The 18,229-nt window shown below is 37.9% G+C and overlaps 1 protein-coding gene across 1 annotated transcript; it reads left to right on the forward strand.

Annotated features, from left to right (window-relative positions):
- The first annotated feature begins 4,351 nt into the window (after positions 1 to 4,351).
- On the forward strand, positions 4,352 to 9,176 carry LOC134847828 (zinc finger protein 54-like). The gene is made up of 2 exons (XM_063865055.1): positions 4,352 to 5,778; positions 6,473 to 9,176. The coding sequence occupies exon 2, from the start codon at positions 6,479 to 6,481 to the stop codon at positions 8,954 to 8,956; it is 2,478 nt and encodes an 825-aa protein (XP_063721125.1). The 5' UTR covers positions 4,352 to 5,778; positions 6,473 to 6,478; the 3' UTR covers positions 8,957 to 9,176.
- Positions 9,177 to 18,229: the final 9,053 nt, after the last annotated feature.

An 18,229-nucleotide genomic window follows, 5' to 3' on the forward strand; every position in this document is an offset into this window, starting at 1 on the left:
GCTCTTGTAATATTACCACGTATGATTTTGTTTTATTTCCTTCTATTTTCTAGGTTATTTTTTCGCTTTTAGGCTTTTTTCTAGGTTTATTTGGCTCAAATGGTATGGTTTGTGTGATCGGTTTAATCGCATTATATTACCTCGTTTGAAGGGTATAAATATTTTGTTTGTTTTTGTGTGATTCATTGTGGGGCGGGCATAAGCTGGAAACAATTTGGTTGCTCTAATAGTTTTTTAATAAGTTTGTTTTCTTAGTGGGCATCCACTCAAGTATTGTCGGCGTAATCATCGCAGTCTTAGTTTAGTCTGAGAACTTATTTAACTCTGGTGATTGGGATTCTTGGCTTTTTCCTCAAAATGACCTTCATTCGAGATAACCGCATGAAGTTTATGGTTGATTAAGTTTCTTTTGGCAATTTTTTTGTCTCATTGGTTTTCAGCTCTTTTTTGTGGACAGTATTGCATCTCGTATTTGTGATGTATCGCTTTGAATTAGTGTAAAATTTAATTTAATTGCGAGGGAGAAGTTTCGTTAATACTTTAAGGTGTCTTTCATCTTTCAGAGAGCCGATAAAATGCTGCCAGCCTCCGTTGCAACAGCCTTTGCTTGTAGTTGATGAGGAAACTATAGAACGGGTTTGTCGTACCGCAGCGTCTTGTAAGCTGAACATCCTCTTGCTGTTGACTTGCTTCATCACATTTTTAGAGATGAGCTTTCGCTGAAAGTTTTGAATCTGCATTTTTTTTGCCGTAATCATTGGTACATGAATCGAAATAGACTATTTCGTTGGATTGGAGCTTCTTTACATTTGCAGAAGCAATTCTCTTGTTATCGGGAACTAAACTATTTTCCTGTAAACAATTTTTTTAACAAAAAATTGAACTTACTTTATTATTGAAACGTAACAACTTACAGGTTTTTTTCCCTCTTGGCCTGTAATTAACGCGGTTGTTTTTGCATCCTGAGGTTTAGGGTTAATCCCTGCCGGACATTGTTTTTTATCGTATTTCCATCGACCGACTCAGTCAGGTTCTAATCTTACTTTCATCGTCGGAGCTTTGATCTAAAATGGCAGTACTAGCCATGATGACCATGTATTTTCCCCGATAGTGCGTCACTTTATCGAGCTCGCCCAATGCTTCCTCGGATTCTTCAATATGGACGGAAGTTCCTTTTCCCTCTACGGTTACGCCCTGGAGTGGTTTTTTGAAAAATTGATCCCGTAACTTGTTAGCCTAAAAAGTTAACTTAGCTCCAAAGTTAGGCTATGGGGGTCCAGAACTTAACCAGTTTTTGTTTTTTCTTTAACCTGTGCAATTGCAAAATGAGTGTTCATTTTTTGAGTCTAAAGATGGAAATTTGTCGACGACAGCTCGGTCAAAGGGTATAGTTAAAGTGTGCTTTCAGGCGGTTTAGTTGAGTGCCGTGTAGAAAACGAACGGTGTAGAATGGTCACTATTCTTTTCTATATTCGACTTTTCTAGAATTTTAATATTTTCGAATTATTTGGTTACACGTGATAGTTATTTCAGTGTTTTGTTATTTTATTATTTTTTGCAATCTACAACTTTTTGAGTGAACAACTTGGTTTGAATTGTTGCAATCAGCACTTTCCAAGTTTAAATGGAGAGTTTGCATAAAATCAACAATGAAAACAAAATCCGGTGGCAAACTGGGGGGTAGGTTTGTGTAGTTAACTTTTAAGAGACTAAGTAAACGAGTTGTGAAGTGTTTTGTTTTAATTCTTGATATTTGGTCTTGGAACCTCAAAGAATTAGTTAAGTTCCTATGAAAGTTGACCATGAGGTTAGTTCTTGTTAACAATCCGTAGCAGGTCGCCAATCTTTAGCTTATATTCTGGAGAGTTGAGCTACTTGAACCGTTCATCATTTTTAGATAGCTTGTATTCAAGCAAGCAGACCTGCTTGGTTTCCAAATACCACTTAGAATAGTACACTAATAGGCAATATCTTAGGTGCTCCAAATTTCACTGGATTCCGAATGCGAGCCTTAAATCTTCGTCTACCAAAAAGTATTTTTGGCAAGAAATTGAGCGTCAACAACTTGATACTGACCCATTACCGACTAACTTCTTTTCTTTTGTTTTTTTTTAATTACAAACAAGCATAATTGGTCTCCGATTGGACCAAAATTTACAATATTTTCAAAAGATTTCAAACGAAAAAACGAAAAGCAATTCACACCAAATATAAAGTGCTGAAGTCTGCTGGATTAATTCGACATCACAGATTTTCTTGTGCTGTAAGCAGGTATCATGATGATTGCAAGTGTTAATCATTATAATTTCAGAGCGACTCAAAATTTATTTGAAAATATCACAGAATCATCGTTTTTTTCAGTTCAACTGGTGTCTGCTCAAAGTTTGTTGGCTTTGTTTCCGCTTTGTAAGATTTCTTCCATTGATTGTTTTCACTTCAAATGTATTTCTTGGCATGATTGACTACATTTTTTAAATTTAAAGTAGTTATGAAAACAATGTGATTGCATTTTTAAATTTGATTTTTTTCAGACCTCTGGAAGTTTTTCTCACTTTTGCAAAAGTTTTGCTATTCTCGAAAAAATTTTGTATCGATTTTTAAAAGGGGGTTTCAATAGAAAAACCGCCTACTCCCTTGTGTGCGCGCATACTCCTCTATTTTATTTTAACTTTAACCCACCTCGAAAAAGTCTGTGGGAGAATATTTGACCGGTCTTTTTGATGCGAGGTACGATCTCTCACTTATTCCCACCGGGAAAATGTAGGGTGAGATCGCACACAAAAAGTAGGTGTTTTTGGCCGCAATCTTTGTTGGGAATAATTTCAATATCAGAAGCTGCTTTGCCGAGGGACTTGCGATAAAGTATGTAGTCCCAGAACCCAGTCCAATCAGCACTTTAATTCGTGCTGCAATCAGCACTTTACAAGCTTAAATGGCCAGTTTACAAAACGAATCAACATTGATAACAAAATCCGAGAGCAAACTGGGAGGTAGGTTTGTGTACTTACGCTTTGCACGTGATAGTTATTTCAGTGTTTTGTTATTTTATTTAAAGTGATTGGGTTTGTTACAGTTCTTACACGATTTACCCGTTGCCGGGCAATTTTTCAAATGGCCTTCTCCAAACACTCTACCACATCTCGTGCATTGTTTTTGATCTCCTTTAGATCTTTGAGTATTCTTGTTTTCATACTGCTTTCTTCTATTCTGATTTTGACCTTGTCGTTTAGGGTTATACCCCTTGTTTCCAATTGCCATAACCGGTTCTTGTTTTATTTTCATTTGTGAATTTGAAAACAATCCTGAGTTGTTAGTACTCGCTGAAGATTTTTGAAATGCTTGAGTAGTTTGCTTAGTCTGTTCAAATTTTAGTGCACGCTTTAGAACTTCTTCGGGAGAAAATGTTTCAAAAGTTAATGTGTCTTGAAGAACGACATTTCTCATCCGGGAAATAAATAGATCTCTCACCAACTCTTCTTCCAGTCCTCCCAACTCCGCCTTTGCTGCTTGTGCAGTCAATGCCGCATGAAATGATTCGAGAGTTTCATTCGTTTCATGAGATCGTGTAAACAATTTGTATCTCTCATAAGTAATACATTTCGTCTTTTCAAATGAGATTTTGGCTAAACGCACTATGTCCCGAAAATTCAGTTTGAATATCTCTGTGTGAGGATTCTTTTGAATAAACTTTTTCTTCCCTTCTGCGCCCAAAGCGAGAAATAATCTTGATGTCAAACGTCTTCCAACTTCATGATAAAATATGTTGTGTCCCACTTTAGGTCCTCTCAAAACCCGCTCTTCGTTTTCTAGAACCACTCTGTCCCGTGCCAATCTGTTCCGGGCTTCTCTCTCTGCTATTGCAGGCGCATCCTCGTTCTGCACTGGTGGTTCCGGAACTGGTAGAGGTTCTTCCAGGACAATTTTGGGTTCTTCTAACATTACTTCTGGATCCACGTTCTCTTTGACCGTAACAGCTAATAGGAACTGATCGAACCATGTTTCGAAAGTCCAGGGAGGATCTAAATTTGCAGATGCCCAGAATACTGGGATTCCCATATCTGTTCTATTGTCTTGAGCTGTAAAACCGGATCCTGCTGGCTGCGCCATGTGGTAACTGACACAACCTCTGAGGTTTATAATGAAAAAGGCTTGGTTTCGAAGAGTTAATTTAATGATTGAAACCGTATTGTTTTTCTAATAGTTTTCTTATCTGTGTTCAACTGTGCACCGAGCCACAGATCTGAGAGTCAATCTCTCTTTTTAGTCTCAATAAAGGTCACACATTATTGACCTTGATTTACATAATAAGATAATATAATTTATAAATAACAATATGAACAACTGAGTCAAGGCCACAATATGGTTACTGCAAATGCAGTAGCAGTTGCGTTACCACAGGGGGGTAGGTTTGTGTAGTTAACTTTTAAGAGATTAAGTAAACGAGCTGTGAAGTGTTTTGTTTTAATTCTTGATATTTGGTCTTGGAACCTCAAAGAATTAGTTAAGTTCCTATGAAAGTTGACCATGAGGTTAGTCCTATGAAAGTTGACCATGAGGTTAGTTCTTGTTAACAATCCGTAGCAGGTCACCAATCTTTAGCTTATATTCTGGAGAGTTGAGCTACTTGAACCGTTCATCATTTTTAGATAGCTTATATTTAAGCAAGCAGACCTGCTTGGTTTCCAAATACCACTTAGAATCGTACACTAATAGGCAATATCTTAGGTGCTCCAAATTTCCGATTCCGAATTCTAGCCTTAAACCTTCATCTACCAAAATGTATTTTTGGCAACAAATTGAGCCTCAACAGCTTGATACTGACCCATTACCGACTAATTTCTTTTCTTTTGTTTTAATTACAAACAAGCATAATTGGTCTCAGATTGGACCAAAATTTACAATATTTTCAGAAGATTTTAAACTCACAAACGAAAAAAGCAAAAGCAATTCACACTAAATATAAAGCGCTGAAGTCTGCTGGATTAATTCGACGTCACAGATTTCCTTGTGCTGTAAGCAAATATCATGATGATTGCAAGTGTTAATCATTATAATTTCAGAGCGACTCAAAATTTATTTGAAAATATCACAGAATCATCGTTTTTTTTTCAGTTCAACTGGTGTCTGCTCAAAGTTTGTCGGCTTCGTTTCCGCTTTGTAAGATTTCTTCCATTGATTGTTTTCAATTCAAATGTATTGCTTGGCATGATTGACTACTTTTTTTAAAATTAAAATAATTATGAAAACAATGTGATGGGATTTTTAAATTTGATTTTTTTGAGACCTCTGGAACTTTTTCTCACTTTTGCAAAAGTTTTGCTATTCTCGAAAAAATTTTGTATCGATTTTTAAAAATGGATTTCATTAGAAAAACCGCCTACTCTCTTGTGTGCGCGCATACTCCTCTATTTTATTTTTACTTTAACCCACCTCGAAAAAGTCTGTGGGAGAATATTTGACCGATGTTTTTGATGTGAGGTATGATCTTTCACTTATTCCCACCGGGAAAATGTAGGGTGAGATCGCACACAAAAAGGTGGTGTTTTTGGACGCAATCTTTGTTGGGAATAATTTAAATATCAGAAGCTGCTTTGCCGAGGGACTTGCGATAAAGTATGTAGTAGCGTGGTGGCCACCCTGTTGGCAACCACAGGCAGTAGAGCCGACTTTTCCATTCCAGTCGCCAACCGGGATGAGGATCTCAGAACCTGGAACCCTGGAAACAGCATGTTGCAGTTGGTCAAAAAACGCTTGACGGCTGCGGGCAGGCTATATTAGGTAACATAAACTGAGACAGAAGTTAGAACTTCATTTCCAATTCTCAATTTGAGTTCGATGATTCTGTCCGAGATAGGATACAAATTTTTTCCCAGCAAACCTTTTCCGCAGTATCAATCGCTCTTTTAGTTTTTTTCAAAAAAAAACTCAACCCCCCCCCCCCCCCCCCGAACAAAACTAGCTCAGCAACTTTTTCTGCAAAAGCAATCGCCCTATTTAAAATTGGATGAGAAGAAAGCGACAGTTACTTTGAAAATTTTGAAAAGAATTTACAAAAAAATTGTGTATTTTAATGATCGAAAAAATATAACTCATTATTGACCAAAAAGACACCCAATCTTTAGGCTACATTATACATGTAAAATGTTTCCCCAGAAAAAGGCTTGGTTGGTACAGGTACGCAACAAAACGTTATCGAACCGATTGAAATGCAGTTCGGAAATAAATAACTTTTTTTTTGGAATTTCAACTGTCTATTCAAATGAATGAATTTAACGAGTTTAGGTCGGTGTCTATTTTTCCTAGACATTGGTTAATTATTCCAGATGGAAAGTTGCAAGCATTATGATGCATTAATGTGAAATAATTTTTGTTGGAAGTCAAGTTTTTTGTAGTCGGTCTTGCATTTAAAACGGTACTGCTTCGATATTGCATCAAATTTTTAAGCAAATAACAGCTGTGTACTTTGTTTAAGGTAAGTATGGAAAAAAAACTGAGGCAGTACATATGCTCGGTATGCAAACGTATGTTTGCACGTGAAAGTGCTTTAGTGAATCATACCAATATGGTTCACCCAATGAAAGAAGAGGAAGGTACTCTTAAACCTAGCATACAAAAGAAGACAAGCTACATCAGTAAGTTCAAAACAGAAATCTCGAAAGTTAGCTCAAAAAGTAGAAAAGGCAAGGTAGTGAAAAAGTTGAAAACTAATATGAAGATGTCATCCAAAAACTCGAGTAATCAGACGCAGGGAAAGGACAAGTTCATACCTAGTAAGTTCTTGCAGATAGCGAAACGACGAAAAGTGATTTCTGGAATTTCTAATTCTCAAAAAATGAAGAAAAAAAGACGAGTGGCTTCTACAGTATCAGTTGATAGCGAGACAACTCTGCTCAGAACCGGCACGCCTGTGAAAAAATGCCAGAAAAAAGAGGAACATTTTAATGCTGCATTGCAGTTTGGTTTCAAGAGTGTCCAGGAAATGTTCAGTAGGAGTGGAGTTAAGTTGCAAATGGAGAGAATAAATGTGCCTGAGAAATTGTGGCCAGTAATTGAAGAGATTGAAAGTCAGTTCAAACGACACAGCCCAGATTCAAAAACTGAAAGAACGAGAAAGAAGACATTTAAGGTCACTGAACTACTAGGAAGGTTCAAATCCACCCAACTTGATGGCCAGAAAAGAGGAAGACATTCTCTGGAAGTAGAAGAGAAGGATTCAAAAAGACCGAAGTTGGATATTGAAACTATCGAAGATAATGAGGATAGAATTGAAAGTTTCTGTCCATCAAAGAAATTAATACCCGTATTAAAGCGTTGTGACTTATCGTTTGGCGTACCTGAAGTGAAGGCTGTCGAAATAACCACAAGTTCTTTGCGAGTTGTTCGGAAACCGAAAAAATTTATCGAGGAACAGCTGGACACTCCTACGAGGAATCCAATATCTTCGAATCAAAAAGTTCAATTTGGAAAGTCGAGAACTCCTAAAAAAGCGGTCGAAGCTCGATCGTCTATCGCAACTCAGGAATTGAGTCCTTTTGGTTCGGAAAAGCACTGGTGTTCTGTTTGTAACCGAGTTTTCTCGCGTCTGGCCGCACTCGAGAAGCATACGAAAAATGACCACAATAGTCCTCTGGTTTCGAAAACAAACTCTGCTCAGTTCACTGAGAAGAACAGAAAAAGACGCAGGAGATCCGAATCATCACCCGAAAAGATAAAATCATCACCGAGTTCCAGAGAACAAACTGAAAGACGAAGGTTCAAAGCTCGACTGGAAAATAAGTTCAACCTTATGGACCGAGCACGACGAGAAAAGGCAAAGAAGCGAGGCTTCGTATCTTCCACTGAATTTGAAGAAGAAAGCTTCAGAACGTTCTGCGAGACCTGCAACCAAAGATTCTCGTCTCTGAACTCCAAGAAGCAACACATGATCAAAGTGCATGGACCAGAGTGGAGACATTTGTGTGTGGTGTGCTGCAAGATATTCCCAGACAGAGGCATGTTGCTCAGACACCAGATCATACATAAAATTTTTGAAGAAAGTATGACAGAACAGAGCGAAGAGACAGTTAATCTGGATCAAGATAATCTTGAAACAATCTTGACTCCTCTTAAGTCAGTGAGTGTGTTTGATCGATTGCAGATGGCAGAAAAAATTCCAAGTGTATTCGAAGATAAAATATTGGATTTCAATCAAGCATCCGAACCTCTGGATCCCCAAAAAGAGGTCATGTTGTATACGAATATGGAAAGCATCAAATGTATTTTCTGCGGCGAGAAATTTCCCGATCTGTTTTCTTTGAACTCACATATTCAGAAGTGCCCTGTGAAATCAGCTTTCCCTGACACTCACGAAGTAAAGGAATCCGACGACAAGGAAGAGAGCAAAGAAAACACAGATGACTCTCATTTGTACAAGCATTCATGTGAGTATTGCTTCAAAGTGTATTCTACAGAAGACAAGATGTTGGACCACCAAAAGAACAGTTGTTCAAACTTTGGGATTTTGAGAGCTGAAGCCAAGAATGTAGTCGAACAACCTGTGAGGCTAAAATTTTCACGCTGTGAATTTTGCCACAAGAAATTCGGATCACGATCAGCTATGAAGTTACATCAACAACTACATTTCAAGGACAAGAGATTTGCTTGTGAGTTCTGTGGACTAGGTTTCGGAGACAACAGCGACCTGGCGAGGCACAGATTAGAGCACAACTATGACGCAGAGTTCAAGTGCTTCGTCTGCAGTCGGATGTTCCTGGATACCGAGGAGCTGTTGCGGCATGAGACTCTTCACAGGCAGACGAACTCGCTCTTCTGTTCTCTGAAACTCCTTGGTCATACGACCCTCGAGCAGACAGAGCAATCTGAGTCTGCAGCTTCTTCAATTCAACTGGTGGATCTGGGCCCAATAGTTGAAGATCTGGTGGCCAGAAAATGGAGAGAAGTGCAATACGCATATTAAATATGCATTCGTCTTCCAAATACCAAAAGGTGTCTTTTTGGGTGGCAACAAACACTTTTGAGTGGCAACAAACACTTTGGGTGGCGAAGAAACTTATTAGGTTTTCTTAGTTTTTTATTGTTTTTTTTTTGTTCAGGAAATAGTTACATCAAAAAAGTTTATGCACCATCAAATTCTAGACCCTCAAACATTGGTTTCTTTTGAAATTCCTTTAAAATGTATTGGCCTAATTAAAGGCAATTTACGCTCTAATATCATATTGTGAATTGCTTTTAGTTTCAAAAACGAATTTCAATTTTATGAAATCTCCGCACAATAAAACAACTAAGTATTGAGACAGTTTGTGTAATTGGGTGGGTTAGTTTTAAAAACGTCAGTCGGAAAAGGTTTCTGAAAATTGAAGAGATCTATGCTGATATATTTTAATTTTTTTGAACTTTCAAAATTTGAAAAATACTTTTTTTTGGTGATACATTAGCATAGTTGACAGGTCTGAATTTACATTGAATTCATCACTTGATGGCATTTTGTCATACTTCATTGGATCAAATCGAAAAAGTGTTGAAAAAATTCAATTAGCAAAAACTAAATGGCAAATCTAAAAATGAAATATTACAGAGTTCATGATAGTTATTCATTATAGTTATTTTTATGGTGCATAATGCGAATGTTCTTCGAAGTTGTCACACCTATTATACAGTGCTCACTTAAATCATCCAGACAAAACGCATTAAACTAGAAATTAAAAACACGTTTTCTCAAATTGGGTTGACCTTTAGGTATAAAATGATGAAGACAAAACTTGATTAGAATTTAAGCAGAATGAATATGGTGCAATTCGTTTTGCGAAATTCGGGGCCCAAAACTTAATCCCAAAAATGGATCATTTTTGGTTTTATGGCCAATCAAAAATTACAGCAAAACTACTTGGTCTATCACTGACATATTTATATCAAAGTGAGCCTCCTAGGTGGCCCTACAATCTTCAGGAAGGTTATACGCTCTAAAACCTTGAATAAATTTGTTTTTGTTTGATAGGTCGTTTTACTATACAAAACACCAACTTTTTAAAACAATTTTCAAACATTTTGCACAAGTTTGTTGGGGAGTATAATTTTCTTAAATGTTTTATTTTTTTTTTGTTATGTAAGAGGCTCACTTTTATATAATTAAGTCAGTGATCGACGTAGTAGTTTTGGCGCAGTTTTTCATTGACCATAAAAGCCACAAATAGTCCATTTTTGGGGTAAAATTTTGGGCCTGACCATAATAAAATATCTGCTGATATTTTAAGCAAGTTTTGTTTTTTTCAGTTTATACCGAAAGGCCAACCCAATTTGAGAAAAACGCGTTTTAAATTTCAAGTTAAATGCGTTTTTTTTCCGGATAATTTAAACCAGCACTGTAATACTGCGCAGTTTTTAGCTTCCTTGTTCATTGTCTCTCTCCTAACTGTCTCTTAACTGTGTTGGTGATTATTAGCCTACTTTTTCTCTAATTGGTGTAGTTTGTGATATTTGAATTTTAAGTCTCGTGATTATTTTAGATAAAGTTTTTTCTATTTATAAAGTTCTTAAAAATTGTGCAAATTTAACTTATGTATTTACCAGTTCATCGGTTTGTTTAAAAGTATGTTCTTTTTCTGTTTTTTTTAACTCAATATTGTCGTTTTCAAATTTAATTTTAATGCAGTTAATGTATTTGGATGTTTAAGCTTTAAATAAAATGTCCGTTATTGTTTTATATTTTTATGAACATAGATAAATCATTAATTAAATATAATTTGAAATCGAATCATTTGGGGATCGGTCAATTTCTTTTATTTTTTTTTCATGATACCACATGACGAAATTTTCCACTGGACACTATCCTGTTGCATTTTTTTAGGGCATTATCTTGTCGCATTGTATTAAACCTTGCGTTCAGCAACGGTTTTGCAATCGGGTGCTAGGTTTTTTTTCCCGTAAATTACTTTGTCTACAGGACTCATTTCTAGTGTATTTCTGGACTCAACCTTAGTGGTACCTTCTGAGCGTTGCCGGCGCACTATGGCGACCAGAAAGGGTTGGATGGATCTTGAGCCGAAAACACAAAACTATGGCGACCAAAACTATTACACAGCTGCGTTGGAACTTGCATAGCATCTATTTTCGGCTTTATTTGGTTGCTGCGTGTGGTTACTGCGTGAGACTCATAATCTCTAGGTCGCAGGTTCGAACCCGAGACGTAGGCGAATTTTACTAATTGGAGGCTAATCTCTTATTTTTCTTATTGCATTTTATAGAGCTGCTTTTTTCGTGTTCTTGAATATGCTTTAATTAAGCTGATACAGCATGATGTTAACATAATGTAGCGACAACTTGGGCATAAATAAATTTGTTTTTATAGGGGGGAGAGATTCTTTACAAGGTACCATAAGGAGGGAATAGTTAACATGATCCGGTAAACCTTTAATTCCGCTTGGAAATATTTTTTTTAAATCAACTTTCGAAACTAGAAGTCGATCACGTTGTTCCTGACCTATCCAATTTTGCTGTTCGATAGTGGAGTTTAACTTCCTCTCAGCAAACGAAATGAATTGAATCGCAAAAAAATCAATTTTTTGAGCGTGAACAAAATTAAAGACTTTTTCCCGCAAAAAAAAAATAAACAAAAAAACACCAAGATGTATATTAGAGTATTCATTACATTCATGACTCTTTAAAAGCCTCACCGTGCTTACACACTAAATCGCCGGTTTGGTTTGTATATGCTAAAAAAGACCAGCGCTTTGTAGAAAGCAGTCAGTTCCGTGCTTCAAAATGGATACTCAATTTCTCTGATTTATCTTAAAGGAGCGACCACGCGAGTCTAATAGCTTACCCTTTTCACTGAACCTCGAGATTGATGATTTCCCAACTTAATCCAACATCATATGGGGAAACTACTTATATAATTCATTAGCAGCTCGTCGCACACTATACGGAAGCACATACTTGACCAACCGATAATTAAAAAAATGAATTCAAGGGGCAGCCGTGGTGGCCCCAATAGTCAATGTTGAATTGTTGAAAAGTTTGATCACGACGATATTTTCTGGATTACTTATCACTGGACACTGGGTGGAACTACACTCTGGACGGCTCCCGGCTTGCTGTGTTCACCATCCCAATTCCCAATCAGCTGAGTTCATTCCAATTTTGTTTATTTATTTATTTTTCTTAGTCTCTATACCTTATGATCAAAATAGTAGGTGCTAGTTCTCTTTACCATTCCATCAATAAACTTAAACAAGCGGAGCAAGATAAGTTTGCTGATCCTGTTCACTCTTTCCCTGGCCTGAATCTTGCCCCTAGCACGTCAAATTACTGCCTCGATTACCTTACATCAACCCTCTTAGGAACTGCAAAATTGTTCTCTGGCACGATTTATTAAACAACACAATAACATCGCACCCGAAAAAGGGTAACATACCCCAAAAAACCGAAGAACTGATTGCGACCCTTAAGACTATTCCAAAACTCTTTTGCGTCGTTACCTGTATAAAGGTGCTCCCTATATATTCGACGATCTTTAATATCATTAGACTGTTACCTCATCGACGTGACCAAGCACATTATCAGTGCTTCCGAAAGAGTTGACGAATCGTTAATTGCCGAATACCGAAAACTGCACCAGGCTGCTGACATAGAGTCGAGGACTCTAGCTACTGTGCTGCACTATTTTCCCGACTTCAATAGAATCTTCAAAACACGTGGCACGAACGGCTGGCGAGAAGCGCGAAGCTAAACGGCGAAAGTTTTGAACAGCTACGCAAATCTGAGTCCTAAGCCTAAAATCTCAACAGGCGTGCTCATCGAGTCTCTGGCTCTGAGCCCCTTTGAAGTTGTCTAAACATAACACTCGAAATCGGGTCAAGTCAGTCTCTGATTCTTGTAGTACGTGCTGCGAGAAAATCCTGAAAAATGAAAGCTCTTTCGACTGCTTTTGCTGTGGTTGTCGAGTGCACCTGAATGAAGACTGCACTGGTCTAAGTGAAGCCGCTGTCAATGGAGTACCAGCCTTAGGAAAAAATGCTCTATTGATATGCAACAAACGCGTTGAAGAAAAACGTCAAGATAATTTGACCTAAGCTGCCCATGAAACTACAACATCAAAAGAACTTCGAGAAACTCAAATGAAAACCCTGGAAAACGAAATGACTGACCTAAAAAAACAATGACCGAAATCAAAACGCTGATTATCCAACGCAACCTAGCTCGATTGCCAGTCGCCAAAAACCGCCACCGAAACCCGCCGAGGAACTCGATGGCATTCGCATACGAGGATTTCCTGAATCAACGGAGAAGGAAGCAAGATTGCGCCAAGAACACGATCTCGCCGAAGTTCAAAAAGTGTTGACACATATGGATTTCAATGCCTCAATTGGCGATGTCATACGCCTGCGTCGATATGACGAGAACAAGACAAGAACAATCCCATTAAAAGTGCCCAATGCATACCAACGATGAATGATATTGCTATCTGCGAGGAAACTGAAAAACTCCCCTCAACCAATTTTCCTTAGCCGACAACTGACGAAGGAAGAAGCTTATAAAGAAGACCTTGCCCTCGTCAGAAAAAGGCAACTTATAAGCGACAAGTCTGTAGACAGAAAGGAGTCCAAGATGCAACTCTGTACTTTCGGAAAGGTGGAAACTGGATAAAAGAGAAACTCCCAGATCCCGAAGCACCCAATTGACTAGCAGCGAAGATGAATATCCTTGTTTACTATGTCAGAAGTATTCTTGAGTATCAACGGCGGACCACCTTCTCTGATGCTGTCCAAGTAAAAAACGCTTATCAAGTCATCTGCCTAACTGAAACCTGGTTGACAGAAAGCATCGGCGACGCTGCACTTTTTCTGACATACTACGTTATCCACCGAAATGACAGACCGAGTGACAAAGGCTTGACAAAACATGGTGGCGTACTTATAGCAGTAAACCGTAACATTCCAAGTAGCCAAATCAATTCCGCGTTTCAAGACTGTTATTATCCGCATATCCCTGAACAAGCCGATTATAATAAGCTGCATCTACAGCGCTCCTTCAAACAGTACCTACACATGGGGCATCTCAGATCTAATCGAACTCCTAAAATTCCTGAGGAGTAAGCAATTTGAACAAAGTGCAATTTGTTCGTATATAGTTGGAGATATAAATTTAACTGTACACACTGGCCGTCAATGACTTCAACTTCTCTAGATGAGCAGTCAATCCTTGACGAACTCTGTGAGTCAAACTTCCAACAACTAATAAAAACCCCTGATGGAAAATCACTAGACGTTCTCCTCAGTAACAAACCGCATTTCGTCACCAGCGTAAAACTTGACAACCGTCTGAGTAGTCTATTAAGTTCCGACCATTTGCCACTTCATGCCAAAGTATCATTTGACTACCGACCTGTTCATAAAAAGACACCAGCCATCAAACAAAAACTAGATTTTGGCATTTTCGCGTACAAGAAAGCAAACTGGGAAGAAGTGAATGAATTCATTCGCCAACACCCCTTCCAACCATTTTGCTTGAGCAACGTTGAACTGATGCTCGATCATTGGTACGAGTGGTTAAACGAAATACTATAGGACCTGCTACCAATCACTACAAAACACAGACCTGAACTAGCTCCTTGGGTGGGAAGCGATTCCTCCTACCTTATCAAGAAATTAAATACACCAACTTAAAAATCAGCGAAAACCTACCCCATCGAACGAAGGCCAAATTGAAAATCTGCAAACTGAACTAACACTGTCCCTTCAAAATGACCAGCATCTATCTCCACGAAAAAATGCTTTTTGAGAATGGAAAATTCAGTGAAATACAACGATATCTGAAATCGATCACCAAGTCTAGCATGATCCCTTCAGAGATCTTCTTAGATGAAAAAATAGCCAATACAAACGCTCAAAAAGTTGAATTGTTTATTATATATTTTCAATCAGTTTTCACACGAAACGCTAACGTTGGGAAAGCAGAACGACAAGAAAACGTTCTTCTGAACAGTATCAATTTCACGATCGATGAAATAGAAGATACCCTAAACGAGCTGCACTTAAATAAGGACAATGGACCAGACATGATTGGTAATACTCTTCTGAAAAACCTCTCAAAGTCACTACCAAAATCACTTCACTTACTGCTCAACTTGATTGCAAATAAAGCGCTATTTCCAACAAAATTGAAGATCAGCGAAATCGCACCAATTTTCAAAGACGAGTATAAACAAAACGTATCAAATTATAGACCGATCAGCCTGCTCTCAGCAGTGTCAAAACTGCTTGAGAAACTAATATTTGAGAAACTGGCCCCAATTGTCTACCCAACCCTTACACCAGACCAACACGGTTTTAGACCTAAACGATCGACGATAACAAACCTAATAGAGTATCTACACGAGATATTTAGCTGCCTAGATTTGCCAAACTGCAACTACCTGAACACCTATTACTTGGACTTTCAAAAGGCATTTGACAAAGTCTCGCACGGAATCCTCATGGAGAAATTATCGACTTCTGGAATTGGAAGAAGTTGTTTATCACTGATACGCAGCTAACCTCTCGAACCGGAAGCAAACAGTGAGGCTGAATGACACAATTTCCGGAGAGCTGGAAGTCTTCAGCGGCGTTCCCCAGGGCTCTATACTCGGGCAGCTTTTCTTCCTAGTCTTCATAAATGATCTACCGTCCTGTGTCATGTCCTCAACATTTGATTATGCAGACGACTACAAAATAGTTGGAGACAACCCTTTAACTCTCAACATAGATGTTAGGAGACTTTGGAGGTGGTGCGAAGAAAACTGCATGTCAATGAACCTGACGAAAAGCAAAATCCTCTGTATCGAAGTATCAGCTACGATTGCACTCCCCAATTACAGTTTCGAAACCACTGAAGTAATGAAAGATCTGGGCATCCTGATAACCGACACGCTCTCTTGGACGCAACACGCAAAAAAGAGGGATGAAAAAGCCTTAAACGCTCTCGTCGTATTCAAAAGGAATCTCTCAAAGGCGAATTTCGCGACCAGAAAAAACGCATATATCTGTTACGTTGTGCCAATTTTGTGCTACGGTTCAGCTATCTGGAAACCATCAAAAGGTGACTTAGGGATTATAGAAAGTGTGCAGCGGAAAGCGATCTCGTGGATTTTCATAACAAGCAATAGCCATATCTCCTATAAAGACAAACTCATAAAACTTAATATCCTTCCTTTGATCTATATCAAGAGCTTCATGTTGGACTGCTGTTTGCAAAAATATTAGCTGGAAAAGTTGACATCGACTGGAGAAGCCATGTAAGCATCACTGACGGAAACCGAAGAGCTCAAATGACACGAAATTTCGTCTGCAAACAAATGCGTCTGAAGAAGTGAGAGTCGGATTTCTGGTTTCGGGCATGTCGTCTTGCTAATCTGTACAACGAATACTTCAAATGTGACATATTGTTTTAACCAGAATGCTAAAACGACTTCTAGGAATGTACACAAAGTTTTTTAAAACTCGCTACAACGAATCAGATACATGCACTTGGCGCATTTTATGCGAATGCAACAGCTGTAGAGACTTGAAGAAATTTACACTTATAACTGAAAACTAAACTTTGAACAATGCAATGACTGGGTTTTATTCGAACCCTTGGATTATATTCCTAAATCCTTTGTTTTTATATTATTATTATTATAGTACAGCTTGATTCCAATAAAGCCTATTTCTGGTACAGTGCACCACGACTTACCAACTACCTCTCGAAATGGCTCGATTTTGACATACACGATGGCCTAAAATCGCGCTTTCTTGAACTATTCCGTGCCGATTATGCTATTGAGACTTTGAGCGCTTCTGCACATGGAGAGAAGCATGCCCTTCGATTTTCTGTTGCGAAAAACATCCAAGTCTTCACAAACTATGAGCTTTGAGATAAAATTTTTCTATCAATTTACACGATTACAAAGCCACAATAATAACACAAAGGCAAAGCAGAACTTCGCATCACTTGCGATACAAAGTATGCGTAGCATTGTAAGCAAGTAAATAGAAAGATAGATGGAACTAACTATCCTAACAGAATGTCAACGTTGAAAAAACTGACGTTTCTTCGGAATATATGAAAAGTTCAATTTTAGAAAAACAGTAGAGAAACACCACTGCCAGCACTAAATACGCTTTTAGTATTAAGCGAGCGGCAACTAAGCCAGTCAGAAAGGTCTGGATGCATATTGTAGTCATCAAAAATTTTGAGCGACTGAGTTTTACAACATGCAATTTTACTCTACAATCGACCTGTATAATTAAAAAAAGTTATATTTTTGATTTTACCACGACACATTACGGCCGATGAAACATGAAGGTCAAATAAAGTTTTTCAGCGAAAAATACAAGCAATTATTTTTTTTACTTTGCGAGAGCAAGTGTCTCGTAACCCGGAATTAGACTTTTTTCCCGTAAACAACTTCTCTTTAATATGTAAGAAATTAAATTTGCTTTGTTACTGAACCTTAAAAACTGCGAGTCTCCTCAATTCGTATTGAGGAAACGGCCGGACTTTCGAAAAAGTTTGCATTGTCGGCCTGTTGTTTGTCTGCTTATGCATTATCGGCTTATTTGCTACATCGGCTTAGTTGTTACGAACCCCAGACGTTCCGTCTAGATTAAGTGGGAAGGAGACTAGCAGTGTTTAAGGTTCAAAAACAAAGCATATTCAATTTACAAATTTGTAAGGAGTTGTGTAGGGAAAAAGTCTAGTTTCAGACTAGAAGACACTAGCTCTCGCAAATTAATAGTAGTATTGAACCGTAGGAGAAGCAGAGCTGCAATAGATCAAGCAAAAAAACAAGTCGATAAAAATTTGAAAAATGTTAAAATAAACCTAAACTAGGTGAACCAAAGTTTTCATATGTCTTGATCAAAGACAAGTTGGGGCCCAGCCAACGCTGGATTTAGTGTTTCTCATTTTTTGAATTTATCATGATGCGGGAAGAAACGTTATTTCATAAATTGGACTTCTAAAATAAATGAGAATTTTTTGAGTTATTGGATCGTGGCCACCAGAAAAAAATTCCTGTAACCGGTTTTCTCGATTGAACACTGAACCTGAGAATTGGCAGGTAGTTTTCGTGAAAGACAAACAAATTCGAAAAAACGGTAAAGTTTTCAAAATTTCAACTTGTTTGAAGGACATAACATTTTATTAAAAGAAATTGGGAGTGGCCGTTCATGCAGTTGGGCTTTCAACACCCTGTTGTTTCAATTAAACCTAT

Source organism: Symsagittifera roscoffensis, chromosome 1, assembly GCF_963678635.1.
Source record: "Symsagittifera roscoffensis chromosome 1, txSymRosc1.1, whole genome shotgun sequence".
In the NCBI taxonomy this organism is placed as follows: Eukaryota; Metazoa; Xenacoelomorpha; order Acoela; family Convolutidae; genus Symsagittifera; species Symsagittifera roscoffensis.

Coding starts and splice junctions, on each gene's coding strand:
- LOC134847828 (XM_063865055.1), top strand. CDS start 6,479: ATGGAAAAAAAACTGAGGCAGTACATATGCTCGGTATGCAAACGTATG.